The following is a 26,389-nucleotide window of genomic DNA, read 5'->3' on the forward strand; positions in this document are numbered from 1 at the left end:
GATATTTATTATAAGCATATACCTACTGATTTATGAATAAGGTAATAAAAAGCAGTATATATGATATAATCCACAACTACAGCATACTTCAGCCAGAAACTCTCATATCTAAATCACTACTGACTACAGGTCCAAGAGCACTGCTAGATAATCACATTCTTCTTTTCATTAACTACAATGTTTACTAAACATTTACTCTCCACAAGGCATTGTATTATAACTGGGAAAAGAATAAAACATGGCAGCTGAATTTAAGGAATTCACCATTCAACAAGGAAGACTCACGTTAATTTTTTTAAAAAGATGGCCTATTACATAAGTATGCATTCTAAACTAAAGAGTGCAAGCAATTTTAAAAGAGGTATGAAAGATTTCAGAAGGCCTCAAAAAAACACAAAAGTGAGATGAGTTTGGGCCAAACTGTGCCACAATATATGTATGCCAGGCTTAGAAGTTAAGAATATTCTCCAGTTAGCTCAGTGGATTGAGCTCAGGCCTGCAAACCAAAGGATGGTGGTTCGATTCCCAGTCAGGGCACATGCCTGGGTTGCAGGCCACTTCCCAGCAGGGAACGCATGAGAGGCAACCATACATTTATATTTCTCTCCCTCTCTCCTTCCCCTCTAAAGATAAATAACTTTTTTAAAAAATCAAGTAAAATATTTTTTTAAAAAAGAGAATATTCTCCACGCAATAATGAGCCATGATGGTTTAAGCAAGTATATGAAAACCACATACTGTGTTTTAAACAAGCGACAATGGAAAAGCTTCACAATATAAAACTTTTTTTTAAGTCTGATAATTAAGCCCTGACTTGTGTAGCTCAGTTGGTTGGGCATCCTCCCACAAAGTGAAAGGTCACTGGTTTGATTCCTGGTCAGGGAACTTGCCTTGGTTGCGGGTTCAATCCCCTGTCAGGGCATGTATGAGAGACAACCAATTGATGCTTCTTTCCCTCACCTTCTCCCTCCCTTCCCCTCCCTTTAAAAATAAATTAATTAACAAACTAACACACTGATAATTAAAAATACCAAGATAAAAAAGCAAACAAAAGAGCAAAGAAGAAATATACATGGTGAATATGACCAAGGGTTGATATACTTCATTAGTGAACAGTTCTTATAAATTAATACAAAATATTAAAACCCAGTAAGACAGTGCATTAAATAAGAAATGCAGATAAACAATATAAATGTTTAAGCTTACCAGTAATTAGTTATTACATGTTTTGCCAAAATAATAGGTTTTTAAGAGTAACATTCTGCACAAGTTGAAAGAGTGCCCAACCTGCACAGACACTGCTCAAACAATAAAAATCAAGATATCCTTTCTGAAAAGCAAATGGACAATATAAACAAAATTATGTTTATATTTCTGACACAGTAATCACTTCTAGAAATCTATCTTTAAAAATGTATTAAAAGATTTACATATGCCCTGACGGGCAGCTCAGTTGGTTGGAGCATCATCCCGTACACCAAAAGGTTGAAGGTTCAATCTCCAGTCAGGGCAAATATGGGAGGCAATGGATCAACATTTCTCTCAATTTCTCTCTCACTCATTTCCTCCCTCCCTCCCTCCCTTTCTTTTCCTTTTTCTCTCCCTCTCCCTTTCTCTCTAAAATCAATGAACATATTCTCAGATGAGGATTAAAATACATATGTTTACATACAGGATGACCATTTGCAGCATTATTTTCTTAAGATTATTTATTTTTAGAGACAGGGAAAGGGAGGGAGAAAGAGAGGGTTTAGAGACATTGATATGAGAGAGAAACATCAACTGGTTGCCTCTCATAAGTGCCCAGGGAACCCACAACGCAGGCATGTGCCTGACCGGAAATCAACTGGTGACCTTTCACTTTGCAGGACAAAACCCAACCAACTGGTCGGGGTTGCAGCATTATTCATACTATGGGAGAACTGAAAACAAACATACAATAATGGGAAAATATTAAATCGTATACAAAATGGAAATATCATACAGACAAAAATGTTTTCAAAAGTCAGTAAGGGAGATGATCAAACATAATGTTAGGTGAAACAAGCTAGATATTGTATTTAGTGCCTGTGTACTTATCTTAAAAAACCCTAGATATGTGTAGTTCTTTTTAAAGGGAGCACTGCTGACAATATGGAAATAGATTCCCATTCAGCTACATTCATCGCCATAAATTTTTACTACAATTACCATGAAATTACACCTGAATTTGTTAAAATACATAAAAATATAATAATTTTTTATTTTGCCAAACAGTGTACTCATTCATAATAATGTCCTTCACTTAATTAGATCATCTAGTTCATACAGCATACCATAACTGTTAAAGAGTGTAGGCTTTTCAGTCTGACCTGGGATTAAATCTTGTTCAAATCCTAGCTCCAACGAATAGTCCTGTGACTCTATCCAAGTTACATAAACTCTAAGCCTTGGTTCTCTTTATCTGAAAAGGGTATTAAGAGTACCTACCCTCAAAGAACTGATAAATTACTCAACACAAACTATTCAATAAAATATTCTGCTTTAAAAATAAAATGCAGCCCTGGCTGGTGTAGCTCAGTGGGTTGAGCGCAGGCCTGCGAACCAAACAACCGTGGTTTGATTCCCACTCAGAGCACATGCCTGGGTTGCAGGCCAGTTCCCAGCAGGGGACACATGAGAGGCAACCATACATTGATACTTCTCTCCTTCTCTCCTTCCCTTCCCCTCTAAAGATAAATAAAATTAAATTAAAATTAAAAAAATAAAGTAAAAATAAAATGCAAACTCTATAATTACAGATAGAGTATCTTGAGTTCCAGCTTTGATATGGCTACTAACTAAGCAAGTGACAGATGATCCTTTGCAAACCACTTAAGACTTTCTGAGGGTCAATTTCTTCACCTTTATGGCTGAGGCACCAATACTTGCTCTGACCTATCTCAAAGGACAGTTAGGAACAACAAATGAATTGTCTATTTTAAACAAATGGTAAACTGTAATTCACTCAACACACACAAAGAATAAAATCCACAACATACAAATATATTTAAAAGATTGATGTCCATTCAAAACCATTTTCATTCTGGTCTCATAACTTCAGACCTCCATCTTCTCATCAACATCCAGAAATACCTTGGACTTAGTGAACTGGTTCATAAAACAGCTATAAAAGCAGCAAACACACAAAATCCAAACAACAAGCACAGAAATAAACACTTAAAATTACCTTCTAAACTAAATGCAATCCCACAAAGGAAGAACAAAATTCACTCAACACATTCCAAGCTTTTAAAAATGTCTTCCTTATAAAAAACAAAGTACTGAAAGAAAAATGGGAACTCAATTGTTAGTATTGTTGATTTGTTTATTCCTAACACTAAAGCCAAATGCTATTTTGAAATGTAATTTCAAGTTTTAGGACATGTCAAGAGCACATTAAAAAGAGGGGTGAGGGAGTCCTTAATATCGGGTCCTTAGCCTGGATCCACAGATAGGCTTCAACATGCCCTTAACCTCCAGGCAAAATTATATCTGTGTATATATGTTCCATAGTTAGAGTTTTATAGCTTCAGATTCTCAGGAAGAATAGATGTATAACTGGTAATACTAATACTCTCATCAAAAACTGATGACAAAAGAAAACTATTTACCCTCTTTTACCACCAATTTTTATTTTAACTACATTACATGCTACCATATTTTAAAATAAACAATTCACCTGAAGTCCTTAAATTATCAAAAACTATGCATATCAGATATAAAGCTATACTATCCACATTATGTCTACCCTTTCATTTGAAACACAAAGTTTTTAGGTTACACATTTACTGGTGTGTCCAGGCAGACTTTAACTGAGCAGAGATTGTAAATTTTAAAAGAAAACGGGTTCTTCGAATTTTTTAAAATAATTCTTTTTCAACATCAACTTCAAACATAACACCCAAAAATACAGAAAATTTCATTTCTTCTCTTGGTTAAACCTTTATGAGGAGTTGTATTGACAGATGAATTCTGAGCACATTATTTTGGTACTTTAACTCTGAATTTATCAAGGATGAATTGATGTTCATCTTTGTACAACCTATTGAGGTGGAGAGAGTAGCCTTAATAATTATTGTGAACCAGATTACAAGAAAGACATATAAACTACTTCAACAAGTTTTATCAAGTTCCAACTATCACACTCCTACTCAGTCATGGATAAATGTTAGTAAATGAGATACAGCAACTATACAAAGGAAAAATGAAAACAATTTCTAAACAACTACAGGGTGGGGGAGGAGCAACCTGTAATAGCTCAGTAGAACCTACAAATAAAATTGCTTAAGTAATTTAAACAAAAAAGGAAGTATCACTGTGAGATTGTTTCTAGGAGTCAATTTTTAAAACTGAGCCTTAAAGGAACTATTAAGAAACTGTCTAAGTATTTTTAGAGATCATTAGTTCATACACAAATAAGAAATCCTTTTTATTTGTTCATTACAACAGGTTTCTTAGAGGGTCTGCATGGCCAGGTATTGTGAACCTGGTTCAACTAACTGTTCAATTTACTTAAAGGAAATGAAAACTAAATTTTACTTAGTTCTTCATACTATTTCTAACTCTCCATAAATTCACTGCATTTTTTAGTTCTTCTAAACAGAATCCTAGGGGATCCCCAACTAATGTTCAATATAACCTCTCATCAGGTCTCTTTTCAAAAGATTAATAAAAACTAACTTCAGTTTCTTTAAATGCTATGTTTAAAATTTTCCTGGTTAAGTTTAAAATAATTTTAAAAGCACCAACAAAATTATTAAGAGTAGTTTTTCCTAATATATTACATAGCAAAGCTATTCGTTTTCCAATTTGAATAGCAAAGCCATAACCACATAACTTTATCTGTGATAGAGAATACAGTTTTCTGAAGAATTTATGTTTATCAGTGAATCACACCACCTGCACCTCAAAATAAATGTATCTCAAAATAAAAACAAATAACCTTAAAATTCTAGAAAAACTTAGAATGGCACAAATATTGAAAACTATAGTTTGAAGATAGACAAAACCCTGCTTCCACCTGTCAGGACACAAATACTCAGCTGAAAGTACACTGAATACCCTTCCACTTTTACTATTGCTTTCGGTCATTAAAGTGAAATTCAAATATAAATAAAGTAAAATTCAAAACACAAACAAGAAAATATATTTTATAAATCAATTGTTTTAAAGAATCATATTAGAGGTAGTTTGAAAGTCTTTCAAAATATCACACACACAACACAAATCCAAAACCCACATAAACTGCTGGTAAATGAGCATTCCCTTAAACCAAGTTTCCGTATATTAACCTTTTATTAATTCACCCAGTCCAAATAGGCCTTTGTGCCCAGAAGTAGGTAACTGGCAATATATCTAGTTCTTTAAACCAAAATACCATCTTACAAGGGCTGGGAATAAATATTTTTAATCTGGCTAGAAAAAAAATCAATGTACACAATCTCTTAAATAATCAAGAGTGTAAGGAATAAGGCCTTTTATTCCAGGAGATAGGCCATGACTATCCCGGGATGGTATCTGTGCTACGATACTCTCCTTAATATAACAGAATTTAGCATTAAAACAACGCATGGTACACTTAAGAAGCATCACTATTAATTTTAAAAATAGGTATTAAGGTTCCAATCATCAATACCACAGTTCATTTTCAGGTATTTAAGGGCTAGCAGAAGGGTTTAATACACCCACACACCCCCCCAAGGGAGGGGAAAGCCACCAGTCTCCTCCCAGGGAGTTTAATGAAAAAAAAAAAAAAATTAACAGGTAAGAGAGGCCTCAACACCACTCTAAAAATCAAAGAAGGCGGCCGGAGGGTCGGGGCTGCGGCGGAAAGCCTGGTTCCCACCTCCCTTCACCTTCCCAGTAGCATAAGAAGGCGAAGGCTTATTAGTGCCCTCGTTAATTGACACCTGTAATAAGGAAACTTTCGGAGCGCTGAGACCACTCAGGCCCCGCCTGACCAGAGCTCCACCGCGGCCCACGCACGGGCGCCCAGGTAACCCGGCATAGCTGGGCCTGAGGCGGCGCGACGGCCGCGCCACCGCTCACCTTCCCGGAGCGCTAGGCCCGCACGCCGCCCGGTTCTGCCGTCGCCTGCCGCAGGCCGCAGCAGCCCGGGGAGGCCGGGGAGCAGCGCGGGGACCCCAAACCGTGCACCCCGACAGGCCGCCACTGCGGCTACTTACTTTCATTTAACACCTCCACCAGGTCTGCGCAGTTCTCGCACATCGTTCGGCCGCCGCCCCCCCCCTCCCCCGCTTCGGATCGCACTGACTGATCCCGACCGGCGGGGGGAGGGGAGAGAGGCGGTGGAGGGGGCCGGCCGGCCGGCGGGGCGGGGAGGCAACGAGGGCTGGCGGGGACGGGGCGGGGAGCAGGAGAATGGGGGAGGGGGCCGGCGGTCCCCGGAGCGGGCGGGGGAGAGGAGGGGGGCGAGGGGAGGTACGCAGGCCGGAGGGGCGCGGAGGCGCCGGCGGCGGGGAAGGGGGGGAAGGACAGGGGGGAGGGGAGAGGGAGGGAGGGAGGGGGCGGGTGGGAAAAGAAGCAGCAGAGTCACTTCACCGACCAGACGCCGCGGCCACCGCCGAAGCCGCCGCCATTTTAATAGAGCGTTCGGGCTGCGCTCGGCACTTTCCGTCCGGGCGAAGGAGCCGAAGAGAAGCGCCTCGCGCTCTCATTCCTCCGCCTCCCGCCCTCTCTTCGCCTCCCGCCCTCCCACCTCTCCGCCGCACACACGCCGCACGCACGACACCGCCGCGGCCCGCTCGCTGCCCTCCTTTTCCTCTTCCGTCCGGCCTCCCCGCCCTCGGTCCACCCCCTCTCCGCGCTCGCCCACCCCGCCCAGCCCGGATCTCAGTCAGCCGCCGGAAGGGAAACGCGAAGCCAGTGCGGTCGCGGGGGGAGTCGGGGTAAGTAGGGGAAGATGGCGGAGGCAGCCAGCGGGTCGCGATGGCTCGAAGTTGCCCACGGCGGCCCACTCCGTGGGCTCCCAAAGCCCATCGAGCTCCGGGTCACTTGCGCCACCCTATCTTCTGCCCCTGAATTTCACTATTTTTCCTGTGGATCCACGAATGGATGCTGCCTTCTCACTGTCTCCCTCCCTCGCGCTCAGGGTTTGAGGGGTGTGGGGCGGTGTTAATGGAGATGCGGAACTGCGCCGCAGCCTAGGTTGGGGTACATGGCCCTTTTCCTGCGGCGGTTTGTAAGGACGGAACGGCTCGGGGTCGGCTTAACCTGCGTCCTTGTTACCCTAAGTCCTCTAAGGTTCATCCGCCCTCGAACAGTAAGACACCTGGTGTGACTAGAAATGGCGGACTGTTCACATTGGAATCTCCTCCACTTTACGCCAGAGGGTCCCTCACGAAGTGCCCCATCTACGACTCTCCACCTGAAACAGCATATTACGCTTCTCAGCGAAGAGCAATTTTAAAAGGGTATTAAGATGGGAAACGGAGAAGGAAGAACAGGTGAAGGGAAGGTGGGCACTCAGTTGAAGTTTGCTGTTAACTTTGGGAAAATTTTCCTTACACCTGCACCTACACCTTCCTCACTGATTTTTGTATCCAATGTGATGAAAGATGTAACTAAAAGTCCAAAAGATGGGTTCTGTAATATTTTTAGAACTGTAACCAGAGCACCTAGAAAGTAGTGATTCTTTAATAAATTTTGTCGCAGTTTTGTCACACCATCACCTCGCCATGCAAGGACCACCATCCTGGAATTTGCCTTTCTGCCGCTTGAAGTTGATGCTGTGAAATTCTGGGCATGATATGAGTGGCTTCATATGAGCAGGTGCTCCTTAGGAACTGTAGAGCTATTCTGACATCATCTTCCTTCCCCATCTTTTATACAAAATTTGGGTTTCTGTGGCAGGCATCCTCCACCTAAGGTCCTACCCATGCCTCGCCCCTTCCAGTAGAACACTTGGCAAACCCAAGTGGTTTATGTTTATTTTTCAGGTGTCAAAGGAGAGACCACCGTCTCAGGAAGGAAGTGCCCCCCACAAAAAAAAAAACCTGGAGTCATCTTCTGGAGGGCGGGCCCCTTGTAAGTACAGGCTTCCCCAGTGTGAGTATTCTAGGAACCCATCTGTTTCAGTGTTCCAGCTGGCCGTTGTGAGAGGCTGCATTCAGTTTCAGTGAATTTTTTTTTGAAGACTTTCGATGCATTTGCCCATTTTGATGGATAATTTACACAATGTTCAGCAGTAAAATTTTGTTTCCTGTTGGGGAAAAATGAGGTAGAAATGGTTACAAAGAAGCTGCTTTAAGTAAAACAAGTTTATGAATGGTTTTCTCATTTAAATGAGGCAAAATGTATATTGATGATGAACCTTGTTTCGAGCATTCTTCAACCAGCCAAACTGAAGAAACTGTGGTAAGAGTTCATCAAGCCATCTTGAAAGATTCCCATTGGACTACTGAATGAACTTGCAGATTTGACTGTGGTGTCATGGAATTCCTGTCAGCAAATTTTATGTGATAATTTGGCATGAAATGAGTTTTAGCAAAACTTGTGCCTCACTTGCTCATGCCTGAACAAAGAGACAATTGCTTGGCTACGAGCTGTGCTTTGAAGGAGCAGTTGGAAGCTGACCCAGATTTTTTTTCAAAAGTCATAACCAGAGATGAATCTTGGTGTTACAGTTACAACCCTGAAATGAAACAAGAATCTTCGAGTAGTCAGTGGAAAACTGCCACTTCCCCACATAAGTGAAATCAACCATGAAAACAGTGATCATCTGTTTCTTTGATGTGAAATGGGTTGTGCTTTTGAAATTTTTTCCTATGGGTCGGTGAAACAGTCAACCAAAGTTTTTATCTGGAAGTTTTGAGAAAGTTATGATTTGCAGGAGAAAAGCCCCTGTGGCAAACAGGTGACTGGTTCTTCCAAGGTGACAATGCACACTGAATTTTGAGCAGTTTTGACCAGAGAAGGCAAGACCCCCCACCCTCCCTATTCACCTAATTGCCCTTTGAGCACTGGCCTGTGAAACAAGGGGTCACCGTTTGATTCCCAGTCGGGGCACATCCTGGGTTGTGGGCCAGGTTGGGCCCCAAGTAGGGGGGTACTTGAGAGGCCAACCACACATTGATGTTTCTCTCCCTCTCTACTCTCTGTCTAAAAATAAATCAAATATTTTTTAAAAAATTGGCAGAAGAGGTGCAAAGCATCAAAATCAATGAGTTCATAAACTATTTTGAGCAGTGGGAAAAATGTCCTGATAGGTGTATTGCATCAAATAAAGAATACTTTGAAAGTGGCTGAAGTTTAATATGTAAGAGTAAATATACAATATTTTATAAATCTGGTTTGGGGGCATCTTCCCCTTACATTATAAATTTAAAATGAATCATGGTATGGTTTCTCTAGGGCTGGCCATATGTTTCAATTCTTGCTGTGAAATGTAAACAGAAATCTGCAGAGTGGGTCTCTTAAAAAGAATTGCCCATTCCTAATTAAAAAGAAACAAATTCAGCAGATGTGCCCCTTAACCCTAAATACTTTCTGCCTGGAACATTCTTAATACACAAAATAACAGCATTAATTTAAATTATTTTAACAATGAAACCACAAGATAAATGCAAACTATAAGGTTGATAATGCAGAATAATAATGTGTGGGTGGGTTGCTGATATATCTTGAGCATCTGTCAACACCCTCCTTATGTGAGAAAAATCCCTTTTTCCTTAATCCAGTCTTAGATTTCCATTACTTGAAGCCACATTTCTAACTGATGCAGGTATTTGGATAATTATTTGTAAGGATCTGTCAACCATGCTTTTATGACCACAGTGGACCCATAACAATTCTTGGAAATAGGACAACTACTACTACATATTCTCCTTTAAACATTTTTTTAACAAGAAGTTGCTTCCTAGTTTTGTTTTGTTTTTTCCTTTAAAAAAATTCTGTGAAGTGATGCTGGGTTTAAGGTGATTTGAGCCCTGACTGATGTGGTTCAGTTGGTTGGGCATCCCACAAAGTGAATGGTCACTGGTTCAGTTCCTGGTCAGGGCACATGCCTGGGTTGCAGGTTCTGACCTGAGTTGGTGCGTGCAAGAGGCAACTGATCAATGTTTCTCTCCCTCTCCCTCCCTTTCCCTCTTTCTAAAAAAAAATAAGTACTTAAAATGATTTGAGAATCTAGAGAATTATTCCCATATATGATCACTGCTCTTCAGTCATCACTTCAGGGCTCAAGAGTCAATAATGTCTCATGCTTTGTAGGCCATCCAATTTCTTAATCACAACTACTTGACTCTATAAGCACAAAAGCAGCCGTAGATAATATATATTGAGTATGACCGTTCCAGTAAAACTATGGACACAGATTTTACATTTGTTTTCATGTATCACAAAATACTATTTTTTCGTTTTGTTTTAACCATTTAAAAATGTAAAAATTCTTAGCCCACAGGCCACACAAAAACTTGTAACTAGTCATATTGGCTTATGGGATGTAGTTTATCAACCCTTTATCTATATTCAGCTGCTTATCAAAAGACAAAGGCATAGAAGCTAATAAAAAGGTTGCCTGACTGACTCAATACTCTTCACTCTGTACTAACTTGGTATACGTGTTAACAGAGACTTTTTAATGTGCTTGAAAGGTGTTCATTCTAAAAGAATAATAGAACAAAATCTCTAACATCCCCTAAATTCTTATAAGTTGATTAAAAAATATTTTAGTTGGCGGTTCTTCGATGGGGGAAGGAAAGGTGAGAATCATCAATTGTCTGACCTCATGAGGGCCCCTACCAGGACCTGAACCTGCAATGAGGCATGTACCAGCAACCCTTCACTTTGTGGGACAGCACCCAACCAAATCATACCCATCAGAATCAGGGCTTATAAATTAATTTTAAAACCAGTAATCAGCAATTACCGTACATCTATAGCTGTAAGACTGATAATGACTTCAATATTTTGTATACATGTCACCATCTAGTGGTAGAATTGTGCTTTGAGTAAAATTGTACAATCTGAAATTTCTAATTTTCTTTTTTTTTTTTTTAAGATTTTATTTATTTATCTTTAGAGGGGAAGGGAAGGAGAGAGGGAGAGAAACATCAATGTATGGTTGCCTCTCCTGCGTCCCCTGCTGGGAACTGGCCTGCAGGGAACTGGCCTGCAGGGAACCTGCCTGCAACCCTGGCATGTGCCCTGACTGGGAATCGAACCGCGATTGTCTGGTTCGCAGGCCCGCGCTCAATCCACTGAGCCACACCAGCCAGGGCAACGAAATTTCTAATTTTCAAATTTAGTATAATTGTATATTTCTAGGTACTTTCCTGAAAACCAGCCCAGCATAAACAACTTTGAAAATTTAATATTGCTATGGAGATTATTTGTCCTCAGCACCCTAGTTACTATTGAACACATGAGTTTTGTCTCTGGATTTGAGGGATAAAGTCTAGTATTAACATTAGAGGCCAGAGTTACTGCACAATTTACTCCTCTCCCTTACACCCACACTCATCACTGTTTTGTGGACTTTAGGGCCATTATTGGAAAGGCAGCTATGCTATTTTATTTCTCTCCACAGCATCCAGTCATGTTAATTGCTGTTTGGTTCTTAAATTGCTGGAGTGATTACTTTTTTAAATAAATTGGATTATATCACTTCCCTCTTGTTTTTATAAAAAATAAATTGGGCCTTGGCTGTTGTGGCTCAGTGAATTGAGTGCCAGCCTGCAAACCATAGGGTTGCTGGTTTGATTCCCAGTCAGGGCACATGCCTGAGTTCCAGGCCAGGTCCCCAGTGGGGAAGTGCACGAGAGGCAGCCACACACTGATGTTTCCCTCTCTTCCTCCTTCCCTTCCTTTCTGTCTAAAAATAAGTAAAATCTAAAAAATAATAAATAAGATGGATTAAATTACTTCCCTGCATTTCCAATAAACTTTTTTTTTTAATTTTAGAGAAAGAGAAATTTCTTGTTCCACCCATGTATACATTAATTGGTTGCTTCGTGCATGTGCCCCAACCAGGGATCAAACCCATAATCCAGGAGCATGGTGGCAATGCTCTAACCAGCTGAGATATGGGACCAGGACACTCAAACTCTACTAGGGCCTTCCCCCATCTCCCCAGTCTTTAACATTACCCTTCTTGCAGTCAGACCGCATTGGTTTGATATCTAAAATAAAACCTTTTTCTGCTCTAGGTCTGATGAATGTTTCTTCATAAGATATGTTCTGTAATTTTGAAATATCTAATCTCTTATCCTAAAGGTATCACAGTACTTGGTTTATTTCCTTTACAGCTTTTACTATAGTCGGTAATTATTTCCATTTATATGAATCAGGGACTCATTAGGACTGGGAGCAAAAAAAATTTTTTTATTTTCAAGTAAGAATGGCTTGAACAAATAGGGTTTATTTTTCTCTTATGACCCACAGGCAGTAGTAGAGTCTGGGCCCTAACAGTGGAGTGGCTCAAGGATATGAACCAAAGTTGATTTTCCACTACACATACTGGCTTGTCACCTACTACTTATAAGGTAGATACTATAGCACCAACTATCTTTAAAGATAGGAAGAAGGAGGAAAGGTGATAACAGCCTGTCTTGGTTTGTATTCTACCCAAAGCAGGTCCTGAAACAAGGACACAGGTAGAAATAGTTTATATTATCTCAAGAAACACTGATGGAATAGTGATAGGAAATTGGGGAGGGAGGGAGTAGCTATCCAATAAATGATTCATCATTAAGCCCTTTATTCTTGAGGATAACTGGAACCTAATCCCACTGAGAAATTCTACAAACCATTGTAAAAAGTATGCCTTAAAATCATCCTACCCAAGGGACAAGGAAGCTGGGTATTTAACATCTACTGTATTTAGTTACTGATTTAGTGTTGCTAGGAGGAGTTGTAGGTAGCAAAGCAGGCTTCTCAGGCAAACAGAAAACTCAGGCATAAAAAAACAGGTGCTAACAGTTGTAAGTCTGGCCACTGCAGTAAAGTGATAAGAGCTAGGAACAGGACAGATGATTATCTAGTACAACACCCTTCCCTCTTCTGTCTGCCTGGGGTACAGATGTGATATCTGGAGAAGCAGCAGCCTTCCTGACAAGGATCCTATATTCAAAAAGCAAAACCCAAGACTTTAAAGTTGGCAAAATGGAAATAGAAAAGACTTGGGTCCCTGGTGGCATTGTTGAGCAGCTGGCTCAATGCTAGCAACTGCCTAGTTCTTGCTATATAAGACATTTGGCTATCTAATAAAAACAAACCCCTGAAGTCACTATTGGAGTTTTCATAGCCCAGTGTAGTTAGTCCAATATGCCCTAAACTGGGAATCAAACTGGCAAACCTTTAGTTTGCTGGCCAGCACTCAATCCACTAAGCTACATCAGCCAGGGCATAAAAAAAAATTATTTGAAAGAGAGAAACTGATTAAGAATTTCTGCTGTCTGGTGAGTTAACTCAAATTATTTGCAGTAATTCTCAACCTTTGGTTCTCAAGAAAATATCTTGGGGTCTTTTTTTTTTTTTTTTTTTTTTTTTGAAAGAAAAAACGTATTACCTATTTCCCAGAGATTCTGATTCTGTAGGCTGCATTGGGACCTGAAATCACCTTTTTTTTTTTCTTTTGATTTTGAGAATATGTTTATTAAAGCTGGGAACAGTGAAAGAAAGAGCTTAGATTAGAAGTAACAGGAGAGAGCCTAGGTGGGGCTGCTTTGGCCCACTGAAAAGTCAGAAAAGGGGGCCTTGGAGACACTTTCAAGGCATTAGCTCTGGACAAGCTGCTCTTACTCATTGCTTCCCTGATTACAAGTCTCATGGGGACTCAGTTTAGGAGATGTATGGTGGAGAGGGAAGAAAGGCATGAGTATGCTCCTGGGTGGGGGAATACCAGAAATGAACTATTGATTTTTATTATTTATTTGAGAGAAAGGAAGGGGGATGTACGGGAGAGAGAGAGAAATATCAGGTTGTTATTCCACTTATTTATGCATTCATTGGTTGATTGTTGTGTGTGCCCTGACCAGGGATGGAACCTAAAACCTTGGCTTATAGGGACGCTCTAACTACTGAGCAGCCCAGTTAGGGCAAAAATCAACTATGTTAACAAGTACTTCAGGTAATTCTGATGCCGTTGGTTCTCATCTGACTCTGTGAGAAACATTTAATACCATTTCTTTAACATTCTCCTTTCTGTATTTGAAAGCAGGAAGTCTGGTTTCAGTGGTTACTGACTTTGGCCTAGAGCATCCAAAACTCATTTATGTCTCTTCCTCATGATAATATGGTTTCAGTTCTATACATGATCCTAACTGAGAAATTAAGTCTTGCCTAGAGAATAGGGATATTTTCATAAACTATGGTATCTGGAGATAGTTTGACAGCACAGAGTAGATAATTATGATTTCTACCTCTGGACAATGTATTTCAATTAATGTAGCCACATAATATGTAGCTACTATAGCCTATAGTTAATTAAAATATTTATGTTTTTTTACATGTCCTGCTGGTAAGCCAAATCTCTCCCAACATATATTTGTGCAGTTTTTTTTTTACCAACTTCCAGTATTTTGCAATTATTGTACCCTCTTTTCTGTTTATAAAAGTAACATTGCTTATTGTAAAAACTACAGGAAAATATAAAGAAACTAAATATTGACCATTATTCCATACCCAAAGGCACTATAATTTTAAAAAAGAAAACCATTTTGTACTGATTTTCAGAGAGAAAGGAAAGGAGAGAGAAAACAACCTGTTCCAGCCATTTATGCACCCATTGATTAATCCCTGCATGTGCCCCTACTGGGGATGAAACATGCAACTTTGGCACCTAGGGACAATGCTCCAACCAGCTGGCCTACCCAGCCAGGACAGGTACTATCATCTTAATTATATCCTTTTATTTTTTAATAGGCATGTAAATTTTTATTAAAATGGGACTAAAATACCTAAATTAGAAAAGTATTAAGTATTTTTCATGTTAACATGTAAAAATACATATTTTTTATCGTCCTTTGTATACCATTTCATTGTACAGATTCATAATATGTAATTTCATTAAATTAGACCTAGTTGGTGAACATTTAAATTGTGTCCAAGTTTCTTCTCATAAGCAACACCACAATAAACATTGATATATACATCTCTGTATACTGTTTCATTTCCTTAAAGTTTGATATATACAACTGTGTATACTGTTTTATTTCCTTAAAGTTTTAGGAATTGAGTTATTGGTTATTACTCTCTTTCTCTATATATTTTTGAAGCCTAAATAAATATTTTTTTCATGTGAGCATAACCCATGCTTTTCTTGTGTTTCCACAGATGAGACTATTTGTCCTTATTTTCTTCCTCTTTAGAAGCTTAACATAGATTGCTTCAACCTACGGCTTTCAAGAGGATTAAGATTCAAAAAGTATTTCTATTTAAAGTTTTATTTATTTTATTATTTTTTAGAGAGAGGGGAAGGGAGGGAGAATGAGAGGGAAAGAAACATCAATATGTGACAGATCGGATTGCTTACCTTTACCTCTCACGTGCCCCCAACAGGAGACCTGGTCCACAACCCAGGCATGTGTTCTGAGTAGGAATCGAACGAGTAACCCCTTCAGTTTTCAGGCCAGTGCTCAATCCACTGAGCTATGGCTACCAGGGCTCAAACAATGTTTCTTAAATAACATTAACTGGTTGTGTTTGTTGTGTGGGGTTGGGTACATGAATGGAAGCAAGGGAGGTGGGGAATTTTAGTCAATGGACTTATTAGCAAGACCATACTTTTGGAAGTTTCTTTTTCTTCTTTTTAGTGTAAGGAGTCAAGATAAGCCAAATGGGAAGCAGGGCAATGTGCAGATTTTAATTAAAATTCATATAAAGATCTATATAAAAGTGACATTCATGTCAAGATGCTGATTGTGTCCTCCAATATCTAAATGGTCACAGGCAAATTTTCTCACCACAAATTTGTCTGTAATTACACCAGACATCATAAATACTAAGGTGAAAAATAAAACATAAAACAGCAATGTATACACAGGAATACAAAAACAAAGCAATGAGGTAGGAAGTCCAAAAGCAAAACATGTACATAAGACTTTTATGAAAATTGCCTAAATTATACTTGGAAAACTGCTTAGTCATTTGGAGGAAAAGTATTCACTATCATCATTTACCAAAAATGTAGAATTAAACTGTAAAGATGTTAACAGAAAACACAGGGGAATATTATATAGTGTTGACTTATGGAAGGCTTTTAATCTAGGCATGACATGAAAAGCAAAAGCATAAATTGATACATTTGACATTTTTTTAAATTCTGTACACCTAACCACCATAATACAATTGAAAAACAGACAAACTGGAGACTTTCGCCAAGATGGAGGCATAGGTGGAGACTCTGTGCTTCCTCACACAACCAAGTTTAGAGACAACTAAATATTAGCAACAGAAAACACAGTCAGAACACAGAAAATTGAACTTTTCGGAAGTCTGATAACAACAAATTCTTCAGCCTGACCGGTAAGAGGGATGAAACCAGCAGCTGGAGGAGAGGGGTTGCACAGGAAAACTCCGTCAGACAGACTCAGGCACGCAGAATCCAGGCACAAGGTTGGACCTGGTGGGCAACTCAGCGAGCGACCACGGGGACACAGCAAGGGAGCAGGGCTGTGGGTTGACTGTGGTCTCGCATCCGTGCGTGGATAGACAAGCGAGGGAATGGGTGATTGGACGGGACCCAGCAGGCCCCAGTGGCGAGCGGCAGCAAAGGGCACCACCATTTCCCTGCCCTGACCCCGCCTCCACATACAGCGTCATAACCCAGCAACCTAAGTGGCCCTGCCCTGGTGAACCACCTGAGGCTCTGCTCCTCACCCAGTGGCAAGAAACACCAGAGGGGCTGCCATTTCCCCGCTCTGACCACACCCCCACATACAGCATCACAAACCAGCCACCTGGGAGTCCCAGGCTCCCCTCCTCGTACTTAACGGACATCAACAGAAAAAAATGGCTCAAGAAGAACTCAAAGCCCCAGAGCCTATAAGTCTAAGCAATGAAAAAATAGCAAAACTCTCAGACACACAGTTTAAAACACTGGTGATCAGGATCCTCACAGAACTGGTTGATTATAGCCACAAATTAGACAAACATATGAAGGCGAAACTAATTGAAATGAATGGAATTACACAGGAAATCAATAGCGATGAAAAGGAAACTGGGACTCAAATCAATGGAGTGGACCAGAAGAAAGCAGATAATGGCCAAACAGAAAAGAGTGAAGAAGCAAGCATTCAAAAAAATGAGGAGAGTCTTAGGAACCTCCAGGACATCTTTAAATGTTCCAACATCCGAATTATAGGGGTGCCAGAAGGGGGAAAAGAACAGCCACCAGTGGAAAACTTATTTGAACAAATAATAAAGGAGAATTTCCCCAATCTGGCAAAGGAAATAGACTTCCAGAAAATCCAGGAAGCTCAGAGAATCCCAAAGAAGTTGGACCCAAGAAGGAACACACCAAGGCACATCATAATTACATTAGCCAAGATTAAAATGAAGGAGAGAATCCTAGAAGCAGCAAGAGCTAAGGGGACAGTCACCTACAAAGGAGTCGCCATCAGACTGTCAGCAGATTTCTCAAAAGAGACCTTACAGGCAAGAAGGGGCTGGAAAGAAGTATTCCAAGTCATGAAATCCAAAGACCTACAACCAAGATTGCTCTATCCAGCAAAACTTTCATTTAGAATGGAAGGACAGATAAAGTGCTTCTCAGATAAGATCAAATTCAAGGAGTTCATCATCACCAAGCCCTTATTATATGAAATGCTAAAGGGACTTATCTAAGAAAAAGAAGTTAAAAAAACATGAACAGTGAAAGGACAGCAAACTCACAGTTATTAACAACCACACCTAGACTTCCGCCAAGATGGAGGTTTAGGTGGATGTGCCGTGCCTCCTCACACAACCAAGTTTAGGGACAACTAAATATTAGCATCAGAAAACACAACCAGAACACGGAAAACTGAACTTTTCGGAAGTCCGCTAACAACAATTCTTCAGCCCGACCGGTAAGGGGCGAAACCGGCGTCTGGTGAGGAGTTGCAAAGGACCCGGGCGCGGAATCCAGACGCGCGAATCCAGACGCACGGGTTCCAAACCCAGGATTGGACCTAGTGAGCGACCGAGCAACCCACCGGGTGAGCAACTGCAGAGGAGACAGTGGGGAGGCGGTGCAGCGAGTTGACTGCGGTTGCCTAATTGCGCGCGAGCGAGGGAGTGGGCGGTTGGACCGGCCATGGTGGCGATAGAGGGCGCCGCCATTTCCCCGCTCTGACCACGCCCCCACATACAGCGTCACAACCCAGCGACCTGGGAGTCCAAGGCGCAGTTTCTCACATTTAAAGGGCCAGAACAGACCAAAAATGTTGCAGGAAGACCTCAAAGCCCCAGAGATAAATCTAAGCGACGAAGAAATAGCAAAACTCTTAGACGCACAGTTTAAAACACTGGTCATCAGCTTCCTCACAGATCTGGTTGATTATAGCCACAAATTAGAGAAACATATGAAGGCTAAATTAAGGGAAATGAATGGAATTCCACAGGAAACCCATAGAGATGAAAAGGAAACTGGGACTCAAATCAATGCAGTGGACCAGAAGAAAGCAAATAATGGCCAAACAGAAAAGAGTCAAGGAGCAAGAATTCAAAGAAATGCAACGAAACGAAAACGAAAGCAAACTAAAAGAACAGCTAGATCAGGAGTGGAAATATAGAAATGAAGATCTCAAGGAGGGTTAGCAACAGGGGAGTGGGAGGAGGAGATGGGGGGAGAAGGTACAGAAAATAAGTAGCATAGACAGTAGATAGAAAATAGATGGGGGGGCAAGAATAGCATGGGAAATATAGAACCTAAAGGACTTGAGACACATGGACATAAACTAAAGGGGGGTAATGGTGGGGTTGGGGGGGCAGGGTGGAGGGGAATGAAGGGGGGAATAGAACAACTGTAACAGCATAATCAATTTAAAAAAATAAATAAATTTTTAAAAAAGTTTATAAATAAAATGTTAAATACGTTCAAAAAAAAACAACCACACCTAAAACAAAAGCAAACTAAAAGGACAGCTAGATCAGGAGTGGAAACATAGAAATGAAGATCTCAAGGAGGGTTAGCAACAGGGGAGTGGGAGGAGGAGAAGGGGGGAGAAGGTACAGAAAATAAGTAGCATAGACATTAGATAGAAAATAGATGGTGGGGCAAGAATAGTATGGGAAATACAGAATCTAAAGAACTTGAGACACATGGTCATAAACTAAAGGGGGGGTAATAGTGGGGATAGGGGGTAGGGTGGAGGGGAATGAAGGGGGGAACAGAACAACTGTAATGGCATAATCAATAAAAATAAAATAATTAAAAAAAAGAAAAACAGACAAACTTAAGAAGCTATTCTATCATTACAAATGCTAATCCACACATACACATAGCATGTTTTGCTGTGTATAATGCACACTTTTTTGCCCAAATTTTTGTGGGAAAAATAAAGGTTAAGTATTATACATGGGTAGTACTAATTCTGTAACTATATGTTTTTAATTCTTTTATTTACGCTTATGTGTTAAAAGTATAATTCTAGAAATCAGTAATTATATCCATATGCAAAATAATACCCTGGAATATGACAATAGATTTTGTTTCTAAATATAAATAAATAAAAATTAAAACAATATTTTTCCCTGAAAGTTGGCACCAAAAACATGGGTGCACATTATACACAGCAAAATACGGTAAATACAAAGCCCTGGCCACATGGCTCAGTTGGTTGCAGTGTAGTTCCATAAACTTAAAAAGGTTGCTGGTTCCACTCCTGGTCAGTGCACATGGCTTGATTGCAAGTTTGATCCCCGGTTGGAGCATGTATAAGAGGCAACCCATCAAAGTTTTTCACATTGATGCTTCTCTCTCTCTCCATTCTTCTCTCAAATCAATTAAAAAATGTATTAAAAATCCAAATAAATACAAAAACCCATATAGGACAAAAACTAAGCTGGAATAAATTGGAAAAAATTTTTAAGATTTTATTTATTTATCTTTAGAGGGGAAGGAGAGAGGGAGAGAAACATCAATGTATGGTTGCCTCTAGTGCATCCCCTGCAGGGAACTGGCCTGCAACCCAGGCATGTGCCCTGATTGGGAATTGAACCGAGATCCTCTGGTTTGCAGTCCTCTACTCAATCCACTGAGCTACACCAGCCAGGGCTTGGAACAATTTTTTTAAGTAAACAAAATTCAACCCCATTAGATACCATGAAAGAAAATTTTTAATAATTACTGCCTTGGACCAAGGTTGCAAGAAATCACAAATTATATTATTGATGAGAACATAAAATTGGTTCAGCTTTTCTGGAGGAAAACTTGGCAGTCTACTAAAATCTTTTATTTTTATATATACTTTGACTTAGAAAATTCATGTTTAGTAATTTAAGGCGAATTAGGGAGCTAAGATTTAATTACAATAGCACTCATCAAAACTTTGTTTAGGCCCTGGCTGGTATGGCGCAGTGGATTGAGTGCTGGCCTATGAACCTAAGGGTGGCCAGTTCGATTCCCAATTGGGGCACATATCTAGGGTAGGTATCCTGTTGGGGGGTACGTAAGTCTGACAACCACAGTTGAAGAAGACACATTCATTCAGGCTGGTAGGAGGGGCAGAGTTGGGCAGCCAGGGTGGAGAGGACCCGTGGCAAGGTGGCAGCTGGTGGACCCAGCAAGGTGGCTGATTGTGGAGCAGAGCGACCAAGGCAGCAGCTAGCAGACTGGGTGGTCCCACATTCTTGTGCAGGTAAACAAGGCAAAACTGGGGAGCAGAATGGACCACGCAACCCAGGGTCCCAGTGGAGGGAAATAAAGTGTCAAACTACTTATTGAAAACACCTGTGGTGGTTGAGGCAGTGGGAGAAACTCCCAGTCTCACAGAAGAGTTCATTGGAGAGACCCACAGGGTCCTAGAATGTATACAAACCCACCCACTGGGGACTCAGCACCAGAAGGGCCCAAGTTTGCTTGTGAGAAGCAGGGGAAGTGACTGAAATCCAGCAGAGAACAGAGCAAACACCATTGTTCCCTGTCAGACCTCTCCCCCACATACAGTGCCACAACCCAGGGACTTGGGTTACCCCCGCCCAGGTGAATACCTATGGCTCTGCACTTCACTGCGTAACAGGTGCAACAAGACCCCCCAAAAAATGGTCCAAACGAGAGAACAGATCAAAGCTTTAGAAAAAATACAACTAAGCAAATGACAAGATAGCCAACCTATCAGATGCACAGTTCAAAACACTGGTGATCAGGATGCTCACAGAATTGGTTGAATTTGGTCACAAATTAGATGAAAAAATGAAGGCTATGATAAGTGAAATAAAGGAAAATGTACAGGGAACCAACAGTAATGGGAAGGAAACTGGGACTCAAATCAAGGGAGTGGACCAGAAGGAAAAAACATCCAATCAGAAAAGAAAGAAGAAACAAGAATTTCAAAAAATGAGGAGAGGCTTAAGGAACCTCCGGGACATCTTGAAACATTCCAACATCTGAAGTATAGGGGTACCAGAAGGGGAAGAGGAAGAGCAACAAGTGGAAAATAATAAAGAAGAACTTCCTCAATCTGGCAAAGGAAATAGACTCCCAGAAAGTCCAGGAAGCTCAGAGAGTCCCAAAGAAGATGGGCCCAAGGAGAAACACACCAAGCAAGGCACATCATAATTACATTAGCCAAGATTAAAATGGAGGAGAGAATTCTAGCAATAGAGAGAAGCAGCAATAGAAAAGGAAGCAGGTACCTTCAAAGGAGTTCTCATAAGACTGTCAGCTGATTTCTCAAAAGACCTTACAGGCAAGAAGGAGCTGGAAAGAAGTATTCCAGGTCATGAAAGGCAAGGACATACATCCAAGATTACTCTATCCAGCAAAGTTGTCATTTAGAATGGAAGGGCAGCCCTGACTGGTGTAGCTCAGTGGATTGAGCACAGGCCTGTGAACGAGAGGATCGCAGTTCGATTCCCAGTCAGGGCACATGTCTGGGTTGGAGGCCGATTTCCCTGCAGGCCAGTTCCCAGCAGGGAACACATGAAAGTCAACCATACATTGATGTTTCTCTCCCTCTCTCCTTCCTCTCTAAAGATAAATAGAATCTTAAAAAAATAAATAAAGATTATAAAAAATAAAAAAAAAAGAATGGAAGGGCAGATAAAGTGCTTCTCAGATAAGGTCAAGTTAAAGGAGTTTATTATCACCAAGCCCTTATTATATGAAATGTTAAAGGGACTTATTTTAGAAAAAGAAGATAAAATATATGTACATTAAAATGACAGCAAACACAATTACTAACAACCACACCTAAAATAAAAACAAACTAAGTAAACAACTAGAACAGGAACAGAACCACAGAAATGGAAATCACATGGAGGGTTAGAAACGGGAGTGGGAGGGGGAAAAGGTACAACGAACAAGTAGCATAGATGGTAGGTAGAAAAATAGGGAAGGGTAAGAATAGTATGGGAAATGTAGAAGCCAAAGAACTTATATGTATGACACATGGACATGAACTAAAGGGGGGTAATGTGTGTGAGAGGGGGTGTGGAGGGGAGGGAAAAGGGGAAAATGGGGCAATTATAATAGCATAATCAATAAAATATATTTTTTAAAAAGAGGTTCTGAGAATTAAGTGAGAATACATGTAAAAATGTAGCATATTGAAAGTGCTCAGTAAATGGTAGCTCTTCAGGTAATCACAATCTCATCTAAATTTGCATTTTGCACACCCTAATGTCTTTATATTATTAATATAAAGCATTGTATTACTTAGAAACAGAACAATTTGGCTTACTTTTGAAAATATATGTAGATGTATACTATAGGCATTTTGCAAATTATTATTTTAAACATGTTTTTTAAAATGTATTCTTATTGACATAACAGTCTATTCATTTTATCTCATACATGGCATCCCCCTATATGAATAAATCACAATTTGTCCATCCTCCTGTTGTATATTCAGCTTATTTACAGTGTTTGCTGTTAGAAACAATGGTGCAGTTAGAAACTATGCCTCCATATCTTAGCCAAAGTCAAAAATTTTTTAAGTAAAAAAAAGACCTAATGCCAGTATTTTCAGACAGAACATTTCCCTCTGACACCAGGTGACTATTTTTTTAAAAGATTTTATTTATTTTTCAGAAAGAGGGGAAGAGAAAGAAAAGAAGCATTAATGTGTGGTTGCCTTTCACGTGCCCTGTACTGGGGCCTTGGCCCACAACCCAGGCATGTGCCTTGACTGGAAATTGAACCAATGACCCTTTTGTTCAGAGGCCTGAGCTCAATACATTGAGCTACACCAGCCAGGTCAAATGACTTTTTAACACTGTATTCTTGTTAGATGTTTACACATCCCTGCCCTCCTTTCGTTAAGCTGCATTATGCTTACCTACAATGGTATAAAGTATACACAGGGCCAAAAGCTGGGATTTAATCCTGGGATTCCAGGATTCGGGATTCGGTCCTTAATTCTGTCAGCACAGGCAAGTGAAACCTACCTACCTTGTTATCTTTAAAACAGGGATGACAGTATCTGACAGGATTCTTGAGAAGATGAAATGTTATATAGCAGGTTATTATTCATCATTGCAAGTGCAGCAACGAACATAACTCAATACATAATAAGCAGACTATAAGGTTTTGTAGAATTGAAAACATTTATCCGCCAAGCAGTTTCTTGAACTTTACCTCAAGAATACCAGGGACTCATTATGCTGCGCTAGTGGCCTGACTATAACCACAAGACAACCAACTCACTTCTGAGTTGTAGAGAACGATAGCAAATTGCATGCAGTCCACTAGAGTTTACAAGACACTATGAATTAACATGACACTATGAATTCACTTTTGATGTGTGCACACTATTTGATACTCAACTGATTGAAAATATTTCACCCAAACTCAACAGCAAAGCAGCATACAAAACATGAAAACTCACTATTTGAAAAAAATTATATTTGCGGCTGAGTCAAATGAATAAAGCACTCAATAAAAGTTAGGCAATTTGTACTCTTTATTAGATTCACTTCTACCCTTGAAAAATTCTCCAAGAAAACAGTCCAGCCAATAAAACTTTAAAAAGAGAAATAGGCATTCTCACAAATTGCTTGTGAAGAAAAAAGATACAATCTTTATGAAGTCAAGAATGATACTCAAAATTAATAAAGAATATTCCATTTTATCCTGAGTTTTTCAACTGTCACTTAAATGTATCCATGCAGTGATTTCTTCCAGACTTCCCCATTAAACTGAGACAGTAAATGTAGTTTCAGTGTTTTTAGCTCAGCTCCTGCTGAACTACATTAAAGTTACCTTCAAAATTTTGTAACCTTTATAATACTGCGATGTATGTTTAACAAGTAGCTCTACCACAAACTAAGTCATAAAGTCATGATTTGGAATATCAGTTAATTACTTAGCTTAATTTTTTGTTCACCGTTATAATCTGGTCAAAATACAGACTTCAAGTGTTGAAATAACTTGAAAATTCATTGTATTTTTTATTCCACTGTAATGACCAAACACATGCATGTAATTGCTTGGGTAACTTTTCTCTTAGAACTTAATCTTCATTTTGTGTGTCATATTTCACTTCATCTTCCATATCTTTTATAGTTTCTATAGTTTTATATACATGATTTATTGTTACTGGGTTAATGACAAGTGTAACAGTATTCTTGTAAAACCAAAAATACTGACATCTGTCAGAATATTGTTTATTAAAGCCAAATCTTAAGAAAATTTCATTTTCCAAAGCTTTACGCCAATTTTTCTTGTCTCTATTAAATATATAAGGCTTGATTTAATTCCTAAACTACTTTTTCAGCTTTTCTTAAAAAAAGATTTTATTTAGACACAGGGGAACGGTGGGAGAGGGAGAAACATCACTGTGTGGTTGCCTCACTGGGGACCTGGCCCGTAACCCAGGCACGTGCCCTGACTAGGAATCAAACTAGCGAACCTTTGGTTTGTAGGATGGCACTCAATCCACTGAGCCACACACCAGCCAGGCCTGTTTTTTCAGCTCTTGCACCACAAACAACTACAATGTTTAAATATCCTTCCAATTCATACAATTTTCTGCTTTCTAATTAAATTCTGATTTTTTGATGTTATGGTATAAAATCAAACTTACCCACCATTATTTAATTTACATTTTTATTACATCATTCAAAAATAGTTGAGCACAGTGCACTAATGGTGAATTAAAACATCCAGAAAATTTTCTAAACTTTTTGGCTGAAAGTCCAGATTTTGTAAAACTGGATCACTCTGTAGAAGAATACAACTAGAATTTTATTGAGCCCACTTTTATTATTTTTTTTAGGACTTATTTTTAGAGAGAAGGGAAACATCCATATGTGACTGCTTCTTATGCACCCCCTAACCGGGGACCTGGCCGGCAACCCAGGCATGTGCTCTCACTGAGAATCAAACCAGTGACCCCTACACTCAATCCACTGTCAAACCAGCCAAGTGTTTTTTGGAGAAGCATCCATTTTGTTGCATATATTAGTAGGTTTTCCACCCTTTTGTTGCTAAATACTCATATTTTTAAAAAAGGTTTTTAGAGAGGGGAGAGGAAGAGTAGTATCAGTTGGTTGCTTCTTGTATGCACCTTGACCAGGGACTGAATCCCCAACCATGTGCCCTGACTGGGTATTGAATTGGCCACCTTTTGCCTTGTGGAACAACACTGAACCAATTGAGCCACACTGGTCAGGGTCATGATATTCATTTTTAAGTTTCATAACTGCAATAAAAAAAAATCATGAGCTAAAACAGAACCTAATTGCTATTTATGTTGTTAAAAAGTTTAAACTTTGGATGATTCATTTAATCCCCATGCACGCAACCTGCAAATAACAACCAGAGCCAAACCTTGGTTCTGGTAAAATTCTGGTTCTCAACCAAGTTGGTTCATGGAAAACATGTTTCAACTGTCTAGCAAAACTTTGGGTCTTGATTCTCTAAACAAGATGTTCATGCTGATAGCTGTTTGATCAGACACATCTCTCAGGTGACAAAAGATTTTAAAATTGCTTCTCAGTTTTGCAGAACTACAATATATATCTATTTCTGTTTTGATTCCCAGTAGATTCAGCTATTTTAAAAAAAGTAAAAACTTTTCAAACTTTTTACCCTGGATGTTTAAGTTTGTTATGATTTATCTACACCAAAAACTGCACACTTAATACTTAAACAGTAAAAATAAAACCAAAGCAAAAAAATTATTCAGGGGCCAAAAGCGTTGTCCCAAACTGGCAGACAGTGCTTCCCCAAAACTACGGTTAAAAACAACAGAAAAAAAATTTT

The 26,389-nt window shown here is 39.7% G+C and overlaps 2 protein-coding genes across 4 annotated transcripts in view; one reads left to right on the forward strand and one right to left on the reverse strand.

Annotated features, from left to right (window-relative positions):
• The window catches only part of USP34 (ubiquitin specific peptidase 34), a 246,758-nt gene extending 240,167 nt beyond the window's left edge, over positions 1-6,591 (reverse strand). For all 3 annotated transcript variants that reach the window (XM_053666842.1, XM_053666843.1, XM_053666841.1), the window contains exon 1: positions 6,207-6,591. In XM_053666842.1, the coding sequence (XP_053522817.1) occupies positions 6,207-6,249 (43 nt within the window). In that variant the 5' untranslated portion in view covers positions 6,250-6,591. The remainder of the gene's footprint in view (positions 1-6,206) is intronic.
• Positions 6,403-11,034, forward strand: LOC128627729 (protein FAM117B-like). Its single transcript, XM_053667173.1, has 5 exons — positions 6,403-6,470; positions 6,563-6,929; positions 7,276-7,454; positions 7,696-7,812; positions 7,980-11,034. Exons 1-4 carry the CDS (start codon positions 6,403-6,405, stop codon positions 7,787-7,789), a joined length of 708 nt encoding a protein of 235 aa, XP_053523148.1. The 3' UTR covers positions 7,790-7,812; positions 7,980-11,034.
• Positions 11,035-26,389: the final 15,355 nt, after the last annotated feature.

Source organism: Artibeus jamaicensis, unplaced genomic scaffold, assembly GCF_021234435.1.
Source record: "Artibeus jamaicensis isolate MK-2021 breed Jamaican fruit bat unplaced genomic scaffold, CSHL_Jam_final contig_465, whole genome shotgun sequence".
Taxonomy (NCBI): domain Eukaryota; kingdom Metazoa; phylum Chordata; class Mammalia; order Chiroptera; family Phyllostomidae; genus Artibeus; species Artibeus jamaicensis.

Bases quoted from the DNA above. Each gene is read 5' to 3' on its own strand.
- LOC128627729 (XM_053667173.1), top strand. From the start codon at position 6,403: ATGGGGGAGGGGGCCGGCGGTCCCCGGAGCGGGCGGGGGAGAGGAGGG. The intron at 6,930-7,275 runs GTAAGTAGGGGA...TGTTACCCTAAG, and splicing joins CGGTCGCGGGGGGAGTCGGG to TCCTCTAAGGTTCATCCGCC. The intron at 7,455-7,695 runs GTATTAAGATGG...ATTTTGTCGCAG, and splicing joins CGAAGAGCAATTTTAAAAGG to TTTTGTCACACCATCACCTC.